Source organism: Pseudochaenichthys georgianus, chromosome 21 (genome assembly GCF_902827115.2).
Source record: "Pseudochaenichthys georgianus chromosome 21, fPseGeo1.2, whole genome shotgun sequence".
Taxonomy (NCBI): domain Eukaryota; kingdom Metazoa; phylum Chordata; class Actinopteri; order Perciformes; family Channichthyidae; genus Pseudochaenichthys; species Pseudochaenichthys georgianus.
The window spans coordinates 37,097,467-37,116,809 of NC_047523.1; the positions used below are offsets into that span (position 1 = coordinate 37,097,467).

At 42.9% G+C, this 19,343-nt stretch overlaps 1 protein-coding gene across 2 annotated transcripts in view; it reads right to left on the reverse strand.

The window, feature by feature from the left end:
• Positions 1-19,343, reverse strand: part of LOC117466963 (diacylglycerol kinase beta) — a 170,278-nt gene that overhangs the window by 39,891 nt on the left and 111,044 nt on the right. For both annotated transcript variants that reach the window (XM_034110501.2, XM_034110500.2), the window contains 2 exons: positions 9,747-9,837; positions 2,039-2,240 (listed from right to left, as the gene is read on the reverse strand). In XM_034110501.2, the coding sequence (XP_033966392.1) occupies positions 2,039-2,240; positions 9,747-9,837 (293 nt within the window). The remainder of the gene's footprint in view (positions 1-2,038; positions 2,241-9,746; positions 9,838-19,343) is intronic.

Genomic DNA, 19,343 nt, shown 5'->3' on the forward strand with positions numbered 1-19,343 from the left:
GCAGTGGAAATGTGCCATTAGACACCCTGCAGAGGCTGATTACTTTGGTTATAACCTTGATTTAAACTCACATCACTCAAACTACAGTGCTGGGTTTCCCACGGTGATATTATAGTGGTGGTGCACCGCCTGACCCTATTAGAGTCTAAAAATATGATTTTTTTTGTGAATGTAGAACAGAGTCTAAGGGAGTCACTCTCAGTTGGGAGTGTGTGAAGAGAAAGTCACCGTACGAGCAGCACTGCAAGCAGGCAGAGGTCATAGTGGTAATAATAAACCACTAGCTGTACAAGTAATAATAGTCCAGGCTTGAGTTGAAGTAAGATTAAAGTCAGATAGAGACCACGTCAGTTTTTTTTTAACATTGTAGTCTGTCTTGATTGCACTAGAGCAGGGGTGCCCACACTTTTTTTAGCTGGTGAGCTACTTTTGAAATGACCAGCTCACCGAGGTCTACCAACCAAAAATAAAATCCCAAATTGCAAGGGTTGCTGAATAACACGTTTTATTTATACATGGGATAACTACAATAGGGCTGCAACAAACGACTAATTTGATAATCGATTAATCTATCGATTAATGAAACGATTAATCGACTATTCGGACTATTACTGTATGCCTTGCACAATTTCTCAAGCGCTCTTATTTAGCCATCAACTTTTAGATTTAGCTTGAGGCTGTTTTAGGCATGTGGAAACTAGCAATGAAGACAATAAAGATGAATACTTGATTCAAAAATGCATATATTATTAAATTAACTTAACAAATTGTTTACAAAATTAGCATTGCTTTTTATTTAAATTAAATAAATAATATTTCACATCAAAAGAAACAACAATGTTTTAACACATCGTATTAAATAATCTGATGACAGAACTGTAAACAGAATAGCTGAAACTTTAACAAAATAAAGAGTAACTCAGTTTCCTCTAATCATTAACCCAGGTTTGTATAATTGAGTTAACTCCGTGTGTTGCTGCTAGCATACATAACACCTGACGTGGAAACATGCACTTTTGCTAAATGTTTAGATAAATTGCTCGTGTTACCGCCCTTACATGCTAAACACTGACTCTTGGCAACGAGCATCGTCCACCTCAAGACGGGTAACATTTAACCACACCTTGGAGCACTTCTCTCCGCAATCCCTGCCGTGTGTTGATGCATGTAGCAGCTGCGTGTGTGTAAACTGCCCCGCCCCCTCGCACACGCGGGAGAGAGAGATCTCGTCTGGATTGGAAAGATCAAAAATACACCGACCATAGAGACATTTGTTTGTCTTTTTGCATTTTAGAAACGAGTTGGCGACACTAAGATGGCAATATAATGTTTGTGTAGCAATAATACATGACCTTTCTCTTTCTCAACTCGGAGGGAAGTCGCTGTCATGTGCCTTGTGAACACTCCGATAATGCCTCTCCACGTTACCTTTCTTTGGCAGAGCGACGCTTGCTTTACACATAAGGCAAATAACCTTTGAATGTGACATCACAACAAAATATTCTTCCTCCCATTCTGGGTGGAAGTGGTATGTCTTTAGCTTCTTGCTCGGTCCCGCACTCATTTTGTTGTTTGTCTCTTGTTTGTCTCTTTAACTTAATTGGAGTTTTCCCGGCACTTGACTGATTTTGTATCGCTTTGCATTCTGGGTTAACAGACTGGAAAGCGATAGGTCGCTTTTTCTGTCAATCAAGTAAACTCCTGAATTAAGTGGCAGGGAGGCCAAGGGAGGAGGCATCAAAACCTGTTTTGTCTATTTTAACGGAGCTGGATTTTTTTTTTATGAATGACTCGCGATCTACCAGCATTGCCTCCACCTGAATTGCAGCATTGCACCCGGTGCACTAGAGTCTCTGATCGGATACAAAGAAGAGCCTAAAAAGAGCACATATTGACATCTCTAAATCTTTGCTTGGTCTTTACAATACTGTGGCTGAAATACATTTAATAGTATTTTCTTAATAACCAAACACACTGTTGCCTCGTTCATGATGCAAAGTTGAAATTGCACAGTCATCATTCATCTGCTTTGACTCACCTTGCATGCAGAATTTGAGTTCTTTTGCGTCCGTGACGGTGCTGGCTGGCATCCGGTCGGGAACTTTCTTGCTCATGCGGTTGTAGTTTCTCCTCTTCTTCGACTCGCCCCACAGGTTGGAGCCGCCGTGCATGCTGGGAATGTTGAGCACAGCTATTCCCTCCAAGGAGGTGTTGCTGAGGTCCAAGATGATACCGTCGCACTGAGCGAAAAATGACGAGAAAATAGAGTAAGACAGAAAGACAAGGACAATGAAAAAACATATAGGACAGGAGCAGCTAAAAAGTAACAAATAATACATAAAGTTATGCCCCCGTTTGTGCACTGAAGCTGTAGGATCACAAATGCGAGGTTATATATTACATTAGATTTAGTTTGCAGACGCTTTTGTCCAAAACCACTTACAATACGTGTATTCAAACCAAGTGGAAGCAAGAGTGAGATATTATCCACATTTGTGAGTGTATCCCTTTGAAACAAATAAGTGTTTGAGATGTTCGAAAAGAAACAAGAGATACTGTACGTAAATGCTAGCAATGGTTATTGAGTTGTACACTATAACAAGTTGGGTTGTAGCCCGCAGCTCAGAACAAAGGAGCAAGATTTGTGACAAAAAGATCATCTAAATGTCTAGAGGCAAAGGAGCCCAATGCTCTGGCAGGGATGTAGTGGTTGACCATAGCTTGGGGGCAAAAAGGAGCAGGTCCCTGAACTGGATGCAAACAGCAACACAGCCAGCGTATTTCAGGGAGAATTTGAGTATTGTGAAAACATTTGGAAAGGTTGAATACAAGGCAAGCAGCAGCATTTTGTATCAGCTGCAGAGGTCTAGTGGCTGTCACCTGGATCAGCTCCTTGGACTCCTGGACTTAGATGTAAAGGAGGAACTGAGCAGGACTGCTGCAATGTTTGTTGACAACATCATTTTGATTGACAGGGTCAAGGCCACCGTGGTGTTATTGATGGTGATGGACTGAGGTGAAGGAACCCTTTCTCCTGAAGGAACACAATCCCAGGCTAGTCAGGGTTGAGTTTGAGGTGGTGCCTTGACAATCAATCCAGAAAAGTGTGCCTCCACCTGAATGTTGATGGGGTAATTACATGAATAGCTGGGTGTCATCAGCATAGCATTTAAGCCATGCCAGTATATCAAGAAAGACAAAGGGATATCAAGTATTCCTGTTCGGATATGAAAGGGTAGAGGGCCCAGGATGGAGCCTTGTGGAACTCCTGTTATTAGAAATAAAACGGTTTCCATGAGCAAGTTGTCAGTGCAGAGCCTGATACGCTCAATATTTTCAAGGTTGAAAAGAGGAACAGGTTGTTCACTGTGCAGCCTACAAGTCTAGTGTATACGTTTTAAAAAGAGAAGACTCCCAGAGGCGCGGGAAGGTATTTTGAGTGGGGGTGCTGAGATGCTGGACTCCAGTGAACACTATTACAGGCACTATAGAGCACGCACAAAAGCAATCCCCACACGCAAACACACAGTACACCCGCGACTGTTACAATGAAGGCTCGATAATCAGCTCACGGCATATAGGCAGGGGTAAAGTGCTATTTTTTACGAGTGGGGAGCGGACCTCACCTCCTCTAGGGGGTCCGGGGGCATGCTCCCCCGGGAAGATTTTTTTTAAAATATTGAAGTTAAAAGCATCAATCTGGTGCACTTTGAGAGCAACATTAAGAGATCTGGATACATCTCTCAGCACCCATATGAAACTGTAAGTAGGGATGCACAATAATTATCGGCCCGATAATTATCGGTCCGATATTAGGAATTATGACGTCATCCCGATAAACCGATAACAGTATTAATAGCCCCGATAATATACAGTATTTTTTTTGGGTAAAAAAAAAGAAAAAATACTGCGGTGTGGGTGGATTGGGATGAGGGGCGCTTGTTTTTCACTCGGCTCCTCCCGTTTTGCCAGTACTGTGGTGTTAGTGGTTTAGGAAGAGGGGAGTTCTTCACAAATCCAGCGCTCCCTAATACTTCGAACCTGATCAGTCACCTGAAACATCGCCATCGCTACGATGGTGTGTTAAAAGCGTACGAAGACAATAATACAATACAGTGTGTGTGTGTGTGTGTGTCTGTGCGCGCGCGTTGGAGCTATGTGCAACTCAAGGCATATGCTCGAACCGGAGCAGCCTGGACGCTGCAATCATGTTGCTGAGTGTGCTGACTTCTCCTACAATGTCCCGCTGTCTGCTTCCTGCATAAAGTCAAGTGCTCGGCGCAGTTGTGTGGATAGAGCGCTCCTCTGTTTTCATTTAAACAGCTCCTTATATCCGTTAGCGCAGCTAGCTAGCACCAGATGCTAACAACAACAATGCACTAAGGTCTCTCTCTTGCTCGCTCGGACCACACGTACACACACCCTCCCGGTCCTCCAGGTGGCCAGTCGGTGCCTGCCGGTGAGCGTGGAAGTGTGGTCTGCCACAAGCGGGCGGCAGGAGCAGGGCTGTCAGCATCAGCTTGTAGATGGTATTTTAAACTCGATGCGCTCTGAAGCTACGGGGCGGCCGTGGAAAAAAAATACACATGCGTTAATCGCGTTAAAATAATTAGTGGCGTAATTTTTATTATCGGTTATCGGTATCGGCATCGGTCTTGAGAAGCAGGTATCGGTTTCAAAAAACCAATATCGTGCATCCCTAACTGTAAGCAGATGTTCTTTTTCTTTATGGATATTTTACAAATTTGGTAAATTTGGTTTTACTGCCATATAGTATTTCATAACTGTTTTTCCTTTATTCTCTTATTTGTTTTATAACGATAATGATCATATGAAGGTGTGCCGCGGAAATAATCTTTTGAATAATTTGTGACCAAACCGTTTGAGACCCACTGAGATAACTTAGACTAAAGTGAACTATCTAAACACTCAGAGAGTCCTTTAGCTCACCTGAGCCTCTCAGTCTGACGGCCCCTACACACGGCGGCGTGCGTTGCCGCTTGGCGGTGGGCGTGTCTTGAGCTTGGGGAATCAACGCGAGCAGCCCGACCAACAACCAACCACATGAATGTCCCGCCCCGGACATACAAAGCAAAGCATTCATGCTACATCCATGCTGGCTAAATATACTGTCTATGCTTGCTAGCTGTCCATTCAAACGAAGTACACTGGATATAAACTCCCCAAACAAGCGAAAACCTACCAGTTTCTACCACCTCCCCCCATGCCTGGCTCCTCCGGTTTGTATCCCTGTATGTTCCCTACCGCCACGATCATTTTCTCCTCCTTTTGTTGACATATGGGAAATAACTGCGGTCTGGCTCTCCCAACATACACCCGGTTTGATTGGCTACTGCTTGTACTGTCAGATTTACATACGAGGGATTTGATTGGCTGACGCCTCCGTCGAGGCGGCAAAAGTAGAACATTGCTCTACTTTTGCAGCGAGCACCTCGAGAGAAGCTACGCTTTACTACCAGAATGCAGTTCGGCGAATCGTGACGTCACCCCATTCAAAGTGAATGGGTAGAAGCGTTGAAGCGGCAACGCACGCCGCCGTGTGTAGGGGCCGTGAGAGGAGAGGACTCTCCTCCAGCTTGTTGTGGAACCAACAGCAACAGCTCCGTATGTCCGTTAGTGTAGCTAGCTAACCAGATGCTAACAACACGGTCCCTGCTGCTGGCACCTCTCTCTCTCTCTCTCTCTCTCTCTCTCTCTCTCTCTCTCTCTCTCTCTCTCTCTCTCTCTCTCTCTCTCTCTCTCTCTCTCTCTCTCTCTCTCTCTCTCTCTCTCTCTCTCTCTCTCTCTCTCTCTCTCTCTCTCTCTCTCCCTCTCTCACACACACTAAATGCGCTATGTCCGCACACACACACACACACACACACACACACACACACACACACACACACACACACACACACACAAACACAACAATGTGGAATTTATTTGCTACATATTACACAGATTATGCACAGCGGGAGCAGCAATAACCGTCAAATAATAATTCAGACAGGGGAGCCCCGCACCCCCTGCCTGCCGCTAGGGGGTGTTGCAGCGCCCTCAGCTTCCCGCTTCGGTCAGTTACAAATTAGTATTATTCTTCTCAGTTGAGTTTTTACACAAAAAGTTGGTTAAAACTATATTTTAGTGTCTTGGAAATACAAATAAAAGAGATACAGGTCTGTCATTTATGAAAGGACTAGGAACATATCCTGAGAATTGAGATATGCTGCTTACAAAGTGCAGGAGGTGAGAAGTAACAGAAAAGAGGGAATAGGGTCAAAAGGGTTCCTTGTAGGAGTTACAAGGTCAAGGACCCCCACAGCTGGAGTGGGGGAGATAGATAGGCAGGAAAAGGAAGATAGAGGGAGTAAAGCTAAAGAGGTTGAAAGAAGGGTGGATGGTAAGTGAGTGTGATCGATGAGGATGAACAGCAGCACAATTCTCCAGGAGGAAAGATGGATGGTGATGAGTATAGTATTTTCCGGGATTTCAAACAGAAGTCTGGAACATGAAATGTAATAACTTGTGATACAAGGATATGGTAATAGCCAGTTTCATATGATCCACCATGTGTTGCTTCCATCTGTATAGAAATCATATTATTGGGGAAGTTATTTTGGTAAAGTCATTCCTTCTGTTCCTTTCAATGCATTTCACAATGCCATGAGCTTTGATGCGTATTCTTACATGTATCTAGTTTCCAAACCTTACAGTCACAAGAGTAACTATGAATATATAAAACACGGGCTGTCATCGTTTAATTAAAACTGTTGGTAAACCACATTGTTAAATGGGGCTGACAATTCTACTTTTAAGGTAAAGAGTGCAGGATTCACATGTTCTGTTGACGTAAGATGACACAGCAGCACCAGTTACACCCTGGGTTATTATCTAATGGTTTAACTGAGATTTGCTCACAGGCTCTTCTAGCGTCGACTGATCAACTTAGCTGTACTGTATGTAATCACATTACCCATTTTGTCTCACTGCCGTCACTGAAATCAATGCTGCTTTACAGCTTAGCCCTTCCACTTCTCTTCTGCCAGAAGTGTCAAGACCCCAGCTTTAGCTCTCTGGGGGTCTCCGATTGGCTGCTTTGTGTATAGCTCAACAAATCTAATCAACAGGGTCAAACAAAGCTCATGCAGCTTATTTTGTTCACCTCTGTTGGCATTGACCTGTGATTCAATATAAGAAATAAGGAACTTAGTTATTAGCATAGACATTTACTGACCAGCTAAATGCAAAAATATTTTCTCCCACCAGGAAACCACAGAGCATGTACATGATTTTCCCATGTAGTGACATAGCTAAATTTAACATCTAAGGTAATGGACGCCATAGAGATTAGGGTAGCAGTGTAATATTTGCTGTATCAGAGAGTTAGATAGATGCTTGTACTCCCTTTTCACAGCAGCAAGTTTTATTTTTTCCCTGACGCATTACTTGGACAGAGGCCAGATGTGCGGTTGTCTGAAGCCGAAAGCAACTACAAGGGCATTCAGAGCGCACAGACCTCCATCGAGGCCTTTTCAAGGCAAGTAAAAACTGTTTGTATTCAGATCTGCTCCAAATCTGTCTCAGGCTATACCCTTCTGCCAAGTTAAATGAAAATCTGACAAGTGTTTTTTCTGTAATCCTTCTGAAAGACAAACCGAGCAACACACCAAACCACAAACACAACAACCTTGGTGGAGGTAATACATATAAATTGGCCGAATGTCAAATCATACTTTATGATATGTACACTCTTGGCCTAACTCTGAATTATATTGTGCTTCATAGCCTCGTCTAGACTCATCAGATAAGTCAAACGGAGAATGGCAGCAACACATTGCTGTGACTCAGCATGCATGGTTGATTCTTGCTGTGTCAAAGCAGCATAATGTGTGTGTGCATGCGTGTGTGTGTGTGTGTGTGTGTGTGTGTGTGTGTGTGTGTGTGCATGTGTGTGTGTGTGGAAAACTACATAACACATAGCAGCCTGATATTGAACAGCTCTATAAAGTGTTTGGAGAAGTGTTCACACTGCAGTTGTCCGTACCTATCCTTAACAAGTGATTCAATATTCCAACCAATTTATTTTAACAGCCCTCATAATAATTTAGATTCACAAGAAAATGTCCCCTAGTTTTGGCAGTAAAATAATGAATTAACTTGCATGAAAGAAAATATGACTAGTAGCTGGAAATGTTCTATCTATGTGGCTAAGTAGCATGCTAACATGCATGTGATTGCATGTTAGAAGGGCAAACTTAAGGGCATGTAAAGATCAACAGTCTCCTAGGACTTCTCACAAACAGTAGCTTCACTTCACTGTTAAATGTGTTAAGTCCTGTCCTCCCTCGTCGAGGTCATAGTAATACAAGCCCAACAATTAATGCAGCTGCGTCACAGTAAAAGCTGTGAAGACAACGCCTTCACTTTAACCCTCCCTACTGTCACCTGGCGTTTATTTCCCACACCCGGTGGTTTAGCACCTCTCACTAGGTGCCCTCCAAAAGGTTTCCTGCCTGTGCACGTCACATGACCCCCCTTATGATCGGCTACCTGCCTACACAGTTGTCCCTCAGTTTCTTATTAGAGATGATGACCTTACATGGAAACAATAACTCTGAGCGGTAAACACGTCATCATCGTCAGTGTATTCTCAGGAAAGAGCCGTTTCACCACCAGCAGTATAGAGCGTTTCAGAAAGTATGTATAGAAGCCTTTAAAGAGAAACCATAACTGATGGGTTCCAGGATAATGTGTTAGGCACAACATACAAGCTTTTCTGAGTCAGATAAAATCCAATCCAAGTGTCTTTTTAGAAAACTGCCCTCAGTCAAGAGGACTAGGCTTATAAATCCTTGAGAGCCAATCAGGCTGACAGATTCTGCGTCAAAACGGGAGCATGGTTGAAAGCCTGTGTACTTGCGTGAAAAAGAAAATTACTTGATTATTTGTTCTCTGCTGAGTCTGAGTGTTCGATAAACATGCCATGGTAACTTTGCAGGAAGTAACATAAATCAATTTGTTAAGTTTTAAATGGGATCATCTCACATAATGCAATGAGAAATACTATGTTTTAATGTCAATTGCATACCACTAGAGCACCATGTGTATTCATCTACCATTGAAAAGTAATTTCAAAAACATTTATGTTTCTTTTTTAAGAAATAAAGGAAATTCATTAACTTGCGCTGATGGAATCCTAAATATTTCAACAAAAAATGAAAAACGATTCTAAAAATGTGCTTTTTTTTAAACATATGGAGACTATCGCTATTTTCCCAATGGTTTTTGAAACGGTGAGTTTATCGAGTGTTTTCTCGGAGTCTTGCTGTGCTTCAGGCGACCATGGTGACAGATTATACTGCGCCGTGTGACAGAATGAGGCAATCAGTAACTTTATGGAGCATTCATCTGATGGTGTACTATAAATAGCCCACCTTATTAATATGAGAAAACTACTTTGTTGTGAATATCTGCAACACATTAAAGAACAACAGCATCTAAGAGTCTGTCAGTAAAACGGTGGAAAAAACAACAATCTTGACATAGTGTACACAACATGTTCCATATTTTGCATCATATATATTCTCAGGTATTTAAAGATATTTTCCATCTTTTTGGAAGTCTCAGTCTTTAGGCTTGGCTTGAGAACTGGTTCCTGAACAGACCAAATACGAAGTGTGAACTGTGTGAGCTCCAAGTAGTAGGATGGGTTACATTTTAAAGATGTTCAGACTTCAACTCACCTCCACTTCTATGCATTCGTTGAGTTTCTTGCAGGTGGCCGATATGGTCTCAGTGGTGCCGAACTCAAAGTACCAGAGCTTGTTCTTCATTCTGAGGAGACACAGAGGACAGACATGTTTTAAAAAAAGATTGGCTTTCACACGAGCACAGTGTTTCAAGCCTACAGCCTGACTTGCTTTCGGGTGCACTGGACACATATTGAAGCTGTCCGATTGCCTTAAGTCACGTCACATTTCAGATTTGACAGCCCTTGCAGCCATGTGACCACGAAGGTCAAAGCTCCATCCTCGAGCATTAAAGTGTAGACACTGGCCACTGGAAGCACAGCAAGTTAACCCCACCATCTTTCCTTCTGTTGTCCACGCTTTCATCGAAACAGTCCACACAGTCGCCTCAGTAAACATATGTTGAGTTGAAATATCCACATAGCCTCTGGAGGGGACACGGGGTGAAACATTGCTGGTGGAGACTGTATGATAAGGGGAAATATTTGTGTGATTCACAGCACTCGAAAGCATGCCACAGGACTGACTCAACAGCGGTTCATTTTTGCCCTGCAGAGGGTTTGTCAGAGGTGACCCGATGGATGCGGCGCTGTTTACGCCCCGATGTCATCTGGTGCAGTTTTGGCACAGGACGGTGGCTGAATAACAAAGTCAAGGTGAAATCTCTGCTGGACAGGGGAGTTCTCAACAGAGATACATGACGGGAAAACAACTGGTGCAGCAACTGAAGACAAGTGGAGGTAAAGGGAATCGTGTCACAAAATGAATAACTATTATAAGCGCAGGACCATACATCGCTATTAGCTTATTTCCATCTGTGCAGGTACGCAATGAACAGACACATTCACTCAGGTAGCCCACACTGCTGTATTGTCTATGTAAGTTCTACATTCTGACCTTTCTGTCGGATCACAAAGTCTGTGAAAATAGCAATAATTTGGATTTATCAATAAAGAAAACACTTCCAACATCTTTCCACTATACCTCACACCAACTTCATTTACACCAGAGTCGGCCAGATTCGGACAGTTGGAAGTGTCTTTGGCCCTAGTCAGAGACTCTATCAGCTTAAGCATGGTTATTTGGAAGGAGAGCCATTTGGTAAGAGAAAACACTCTGATTGGCTGTCGGGGGAGGGGCAAATGTCCTCCTTTGTTTTATCTTGGGCTGTCAACTGCCTCCTGGTCAAGACTTCAAAGCTTCCCCATTTGACCCTTTTTGATCTGGTGTTTTGAGAGATGTATCACAATCTTTGAACAGACTGGGGTTATCGACTCTCCCCTGCTATCTTATACAATATGAGTGTTAGAAAGAGAAAGGAGTAAGTCTACTAAATGATTTGTAAAGGATGTACTCACCCTTAAAACCCAGAGAAACCCTACAAACATCATAACTGATGTCTCCACAAAGACAAATACTTCATAGATCATTTGACAAGCTGCTGATGCTGATAACACAGCTATTGCCACAACAGCTCAGTACCATGTGGGCAAACCATTGCCTTACTTAGTTCCCAGCACTTAGTACCCCCATGGAACTAAGAGCCGATCGCGTTCACACCAAGCGGCAAACTCTGGGGAACAGCCGGGAAGCCAATACGGAAGTGCCACACACTGCAGTTCATACATGGGCCGCTAGGGACTGGCTGCAGAAAGGAGCCATTTCCATAGACCCCCATGTTAAAATGCCCAACTTTACAGCAGAAAGAAACATGTTTCTACCCATGGATGCAATAAATATTATTATCGATATAGTTAGATTCCACCTTCATGATTATGAATCTGTGAGTGAATTGTTTTCTAACACAACCCTTTTATTTATATTAGGTCTTCACGTTTTAAGTAAATTAGGGCGTGGTCACTTTGATGGACATGTACATACCTCACTGTCAGCTAACAGCAACTTGTCCACTCTGCTAGGCTACAACCATAGAGGCTACAACGTTAGTTAGTGTACTTGACCCTTTAGCTTTAGCCGTGTTCGTGGTGATTGTGCCTTTTAGGGAATATTGTTACAAATACCAGACAATTAAAATGTCGTGCTGTGCGCTTGAATGTACTAACCAAGAAGTCTAAAATGATAATATTATACATGTTAACCCCGTTCGCAGGTGTTTGTGTGCTTGGTAGCTTAGCTTGTTACTTATTAGCCAGCTAAGGACGTAACCCTTTATGCATACATATACATTTTAGTTTATGATTCAGCCTTGGGTAAGACTTTTATAGTCTATGGCTATGACGCCCATAATGCTAAACGGGAGCAAATGTTAATAGGGGACCCAATTATCCCAGTGGTGGCCGCCGGAGCTAACGGAGCCGCAGGGGGCTAGCTCCAGCCGGCGTCCCGGAGCTAGCCCCCTGCGGCTCCGTTAGGTCCGGGCGGTGGAGTCCGTCTTTTCTCAATGTGTGAATGACAAGCATTAAGAATAACAAAATATAGCTAATTCTCTTGCAGATTGTCTCATTTGATTATGAACGTTTATATAGGGGAACTACACTGTTAGCAGTAACTTGGTATGCATGTATTTCATGTTAGCTTAGCTTCTTAGCCTGAGCTAGCTCTGTTTACTTCCAGTTCGGAGGCAGCAGGTCCCGCCTCGGCTCCGCCTCTTTGCCCTTATTTGGAGCAGGTGGGATTAGACTCTGATGTTGCTGTCGAGCCGTTAGTGGCCGACTCCGCCTACTAAGGGCTTCACGGCAACTCTGCCATTTATATATACAGTCTATAATTCACACCAGAATAAGTTCCCTGAGGGAAGATTACGCAAATGAAGCCGCTGACGCCACTGATGTCACTTCTTCTTCTGCTTTGGGTTTACTGGCAGGCTGCAAACAACTTCACGGCGTATACTGCCACCCGAAGTCCCCGGCTGGAAGTCCCCGGAGTTGGGGACTGGCTTCAGTTGAAGCTGCTGGGACTCCAAGCAGCAACTTTTCAGAGTTTTACGGGGCGTGGTTTGCAATTCGCCCAGCCAATCAGAAATTGGAACTTTCTCCTCCTCAGGAAAGTACCACCTCTCTAGCAGGCACTAAAAAGGGGGTAAAGGTTCTCATGAACTGAGTTCTCCTTTTGGTGTGAATGCAAAATCCCAGGAACTATCGGAACTAAACGGGAAAAGTACGGGGAATAGTTCCGATAGTTCCTGGGATTTTGCGTTCACACCAAAAAGATCTGGAACTAGAACTTTTTTTTGCTAACCTTTTCACCCCTTTTTAGTCCCTGCTGGAGAGGTGGTACTTTCCTGGGGAGGAAAAGGTTCAATTTCTGATGGGAAGCGGTGGAGTGATGAGGAGGTGTCGGAATTCAGGCGATTTTCCGGCCGGGGACTTCGGGTGGCAGTATACGCGGTGAAGTGGTTTGCGGCCTGCCAGTAAGCCCAAAGCAGAAGAAGAAGAAGTGACGTCAGCGGCTTCATTTGCCTAATCCTACCCAAGGGACTTATTCCGGTGTGAACGTGATTTACTAGATAGTTCCGGAACTAAAAGATTTCCGGGAACTATTCCTGGGAAAAGTACTTGGTGTGAAAGCGCCTATCGCCACTTTGGCACTGAGAGCAATAAGAGGACACTTGATTACATTACATTGCATTTAGCTGACGCTTTTATCCAAAGCGACTTACAATAAGTACATTCGACCAGGACTTGAACAGAATCAACCTAAAGAAATATTCACACTGTGCGAGACATATTTTTATTTCACTCAAATAATCAGGAGGTAAAACTCAACATGAACTCAAAGCGCACTACAGACTTCAAACAAAGCATTCAAATAATTCATGATGTTTATTGAAACCTAAATGTCTTAAGCCGCTGCACTTGCTCACATGTTTTTCTGCTCGCTAATTGTCTTTCTGTCCCTTGTTCTCTGCCTTTCACCTTAATGCCTCCCCAGAAACCTCTGCCGCTGTCAAATCAGGGGATTATGAGCATATTTGAGATCACAATTAGGAGCAGTTGCGATTCTCAATGAGGCGAGCTGCCTAAACTCATTAAGCTGCTTCCACTTGAGACGGTCTGTAAAAAATGCAATTAACTCATGTTTTTTTCCCCTCTCGTATGGACACAGAGTGCAACAGGGAGACAAACTACTTTTTATAAGCCTTTCCTCTTTTATTCCCATGTTTATGCACCACACATGCAGCGACAAAGAGGATGTTAAATCATCTTAAAACATTGGGTATTTATCCAATTATGGCAGCATGTTTTTATCCCAGTTTTAGTCCGATTGTAACGCTGTTTCCCGAACAAAGCAAAGCACTCAGTCATTATTTTCATCTTAAATGAATGCAGTTGCTATGAAAGATAATATCTCTTTCTCCTGGTGGATATCCAACTTTATCCAAAAGAGAAAGAGATTGGCTTGTATTCAGCGAAAGGTGAAACCATGAAAACACTGTTCAGCAAAGCTTGAGGATACAACACTCTGTGTACTGTAGCTATCTCTCCCCATTGTGTCCCTCCCTGCAGATAAGCATCTCCCTTAATCCCCAATATGAGCAGCGACCTTATGACCCCCCCTCCACCTCTTTCCTGCCCCTCCTCTCTCTCACACATTTTGCATTAAGTTAAAGAGGGTGATTTTTGACGTTGCTTTTTAATGGGACACATCCGCCCTCACCCAGTGGAGAAAGAAACTTGGAGAGTTTAAAGTAAAAGTAATACTGAAAGTACAAGTAAAAGTACTGCATTCAAAATCTTACTGTGTAAAAGTACAAAACTATTGGCCTCAGAATACATTTAAAGGGAACCTGTTAGAGAAATGTTTTGTGTTGATAATAAATATTAATTTAGGTCTATATATATTCTTTCGATGTATGAATATGTATTAATATATAATATATAATAGTTTGGATTTGTTGTGATCAATCAGATGATCGGCTGTTATATAAGGAAGGGGTGGGTACAGTCTTTGACTTCATGTTACACTGATAATTTTTGTTTATTTGTTTGTTTAATTTGATTGAAGAAGTAAAGAAATCAGCGCCTGCAGAGTTTTATTCGGACGGTTTTAACGTGTGAGTCAAGAAGGGGCGGAGCTTCCTACAGGCGATATAGGTGGTTGCCTAGAGCGCCTCCCAGAGGGGGGCGCCACAAATTGGACCCAAAAAAGAACAAAAACATTTTTTTTTTTTTTTTTACTTTTACTTTTTTTACCCCTCTATATCTGCAACCATTATTCTTACATACAAAAACAATATTCTAACATAAGGGGAAATGAGCCAAAAATCTAAAACGGTCGGTCGGTCTAAGAGCCTCGGCTTTAGGTGTTCACAGTCAGAACATGCTTGAGCGCTGTGCATTGATGGGTATCGGTCAAGTGTTTATAAAAAAAAGCGTTGAGGAAAGAAAGACTAACGTTAGAGAACTATGAAGAGGCAAAAGCCATCCGGGGCGCAGTATAAAAACAGAAGAAAAAAAGAAGAGAAACGTGCCAAGGTGAAAGGTTTTGTATTTATTTGTTTGTTTATTTAGCATATTATATTTTGATTATTTGATATGTGTAACATATTTTACATTTCTTCTTAATTTTCTTTGAAAGCAAATTTGCACATTCTTTTATTGTTTGTTATTGTTGTTGTTATTATTATTATTGTTTGTTAGCTAAGTTGTTTGTTTTAATTCTTTAGTGTGCACTTTACATTTATTATTAGCTCTTGTTCTTGCTTTTAATAAATAAAGGTGCAGTACTGTCACAGCAGGATTTGGAAAAACTTGTCCATGCTTTTATCTTCAGTAGACTGGACTACTGCAATGGTGTCTTCACAGGTCTCACTAAAAAATCTATTAGAAAGCTGCAGCTGATTCAGAACGCCGCTGCTCGAGTCCTCACTAACACTAAGAAAGTGGATCACATCACTCCTGTTCTGAAGTCTTTACACTGGCTTCCAACAAAATAAGTTACCATAGCTATGCAAATTACATTTCTGACCTCCTGCTAAATGATGAACCATCCAGATCTCTCAGGTCTTCAGGGACTGGTCAGCTTTCTGTCCCCAGAGACAGAACTAAACATGGTAAAGCAGCGTTCAGTTATTATGCTCCAAATATCTGGAACAAACTCCCAGAAACCTGCAGGTCCGCTGCAACTCTGACTACTTTTAAATCCAGGCTGAAGACTTTTCTTTTTGTCGCTGCTTTTAATTGATTCACATCTTAAACTGCACTGTAACTTTTATCTTTTAATGTTTCTTTTATTATCTTTTCTTTTTAATGATTGATTTTAAATGCCATTTTCTTAATGTCTTTCGTTTTTTGTAAAGCACTTTGAATTGCCTTGTGTTGAAAGGTGCTATATAAATAAACTTGCCTTGCCTTGCCTTACTTTACTGTATAACTGTTAAGATGTTTTGATTTTTTTGGGGGGGGGGGGGCGCATTGGTGAAGCTCGCCTAGGGCACCAAATGTGCTAGGTCCGCCCCTGAGAAGCGGAGCCCTGTTAATGTGGCATACTTTTAAATATACTACAATGCTTTTTGGGGTTTTCCCTTTCCTGTAGTGTGAAGAAACCTCATAATGCATTCAGTATTTTAAATCACAATTCCTCGGGAAGTTTTGGATGGATCAGGTTTGTGTCATGAAGTGTTTCGTTCCAGAGCAACAACAGTGCATTTTCTAAATTTGCAGAAGTGCTCATATGTGCGTCTCACTCTGTTTTTCTCCATAGAAACCAAAGCAGTCGTGTGATTCATTGTTAATATGGAGTATATGAAATATTGATTGATAGAACTCCGTCTCTGCCGTTACTGTAGACGATGTGTAGTCACCTGAATTCCCAAAAGTCATGATTAATTTAACGGGTGATGTCTGGTAGGATGTGCCGACAACAGATATGCTGTTAGTGACTTAAGTACTGTACATTAGAAAATACTTCTAGTATGGTCGCTTCTTTTTTGATATTGAGGAATTTACACAGTTTAGAGGAAGAGGCAAACTACCACAAGCACTTGCAATCATTGTTTAGCTTAGGTTATGAAAATATTTGTGCAGCAGATGAACACAGAATATCCAAATATATGTTTTAAAGACTAAAGCAAGAACGAACATATATTTATATACATATTTAATGTATTCAGTCTACCTATTACCATTATTACCCTTATGTTTACCATTGTGTTTGCTTGGCTACAGTAGATACTTTCCAGGTAAAAAAAGTCCCGTTGCATAAAGGAACCGATGCATTTGATTTTCTAGGAAACAGACAAAGAAAGAAAATCCTCAAACTTAATCGATTGTAAAAGCAAACAGGAAAGAAACACTGGCAGCTGAGTTTTGGGACAGAGGTCAAACGGGGGTTGATATCTGATCTCTGCTAATCCAATCAACTGATAAGGGTCACTGAAATGTTTCTAGACCTAATGGTGACTTAGGCCCCGTCCACACGAGGACGAAAACGGCTAAACGCATAGGATTAACGCAATCGCAAAAAAGCTTCCGTCCACACGCAATAGTCACGGGATAGTGTCTGTCCACACGAGACCGCTCCGTTTAGCTCCAACCGCTGGAGAAGCTGCAGTACATATGCCGAGCCTGTACGTGGCGCTGTAACTTCCTCCACAAAAGCAGCGAAGAAGCATGGTTGTCATGGTTGCCCTTCTGTTTATTCTCCGCGGTGGGGGCCGAGGGAACTGGGCAGAGTTTTTCGCCAGTCAACGTGTATTAAAGTTTAAATCTTCCGACAAAATTATAAAAGTGCCGGTCAAAGGTCTTCTTTGTTATTTATTGAGCTTTAAAACAAATGAATAACGACTCTATATAATATAATGATAAAATACACGGAGCCTCTCTTTTTCCTCCCTCTCTTCTGACAGCGTCAGTGTCTGTCTCATGCAGCAGCTGATCCAGTAATCAGTGACCCGGCCGACTGTAAAAATAAACATATTTATAACTAGTGTAGGGAGTTTGAGAGGTGTCTCCGTCCTGTCAGATTAGACTTCACTCGCGTTTAGGTCCATATCGAGAGAAAGATAAATAATCTGAATTCAGTGTGCAGTTTACTTTGACGCGGGGGTGAGCAGCAGAGGTGGGGAGAGGCGGGGCTATTGCCTCATCATTATCAGAAAATGATCGTATAGGGCGTACACACGGAGCCGTTTGACCCCCCAGAGAGTTGCGTATGCCGTTTTATCCACCTTGGGACCCGTTATCGTTTCCGCAGTCGGTTAGTGCCGTATTCGGTCGTCCTCGTGTGGCCGAACGGTCTATATGACACTAAACAGTAACGCAAACGACCGTTTTCGTCCTCGTGTGGCCGGGGCCTAAATGCACCGGGGCATGTCATGTAAAATGCTAGAAGTCTATGAGAAAATGACCCCACTTTTCACTTGTTTATAACTTCAGTAAACACTTTCTGGACAAGTTAATGGCTTCAATTTCAAGACTCAATCATTTGTTTCATTGCGTAAAGATATTACCCCATTTAGAGCTTAAAAAAATGGTAAAATAATTACAAATGGGCGGGACTACCTTGTGATTGACAGGTAGCTACCACAGTGTTGTCCAATCTAAATGTTTTCTGTGTTTTCTTCTTACAACTTCAACCTTTTCAGTTTGCTGCCAGCCAAAAAATGTCTTGGTCAGTATTCAGTTTGAGAAGCTCCACCCTTTCTTTTGTATCGCTTCCGGTTGCAAAATACAAGATAGCAATGGCTAAGAGGGAAAGCTCATGGCTGCAAGTCCTTGGACATGTGGTTACCTCTCAACTTAAATCCCACCTCAGCTCATGAGCGCCTTTTCAGCTCCGGCTCGGAGCTAGAGCCTGAAAAGCGCTGGGTTTTCCTGTTCACACCGCAGCGGCGCCGGCTCTTAGCTCCGGAATCCGCTTCATTTCCAGCTCCAAAAAATTGTCGGTCCAGAGGCAAGAGCTTTGGAGCTAAGAGGCGACGTCGCTTACGTCTCTCTTACGTCGAGGCGTGCAGGAAACTAAACCCACCTCCCATGGGTCGACTGTTATGCCTTCCTACAAGCAGTGTGCCTATAAACACACTTTATAAAGTCAGGCAACACTAACCAGGCTTCGTGTGGTTCTGTTTATTTGTGCCTTACTTTGACCATCCGTTCGCTGTTATCGATCATTGTGGAGAGAGGCAGACGTGTTGTTTTGTATTATTGCAGCTATCGGATGCAAGTAGTCAGTTTAGCTTCGGTTGCTATGCCAACATCACCCGTTTTATACCAGAGAAACTTTCATAACAGCGTTGTGATACCAAACAGTGTCAATTCAGACTGACACACATTCACTTAGGCTAAGGGGAACTGGGGATATGCATCAGCTGCTTGTGTGAGTCGGACAGTGAATACTTTAGAGCGGCCGCTGCAGTGTGAGCTAATGGTAATGGCTGCCGTTGGGGAGCAAATCAGCGATGTAAACGGTGACGTCATGACGCACCAGGGGCAGCTCTGGGGCGCCAGTGGGTGGTGTGAACAGAGCGGGAGCTGAAAAGGGAAACCGGAGCTGAACCAGAAAAGCTCCCGCTCGGAGCTAGAAACTGAAAAGCGCTGGTGTGAAAGCCGCAATGGAGGGGCAGAGTGTTCCAGAGCCTGGGGCCAGCTGCTGCGAAGGCTCGGTGCCCTCGGGTTTTGAGCCCGGTCTTGG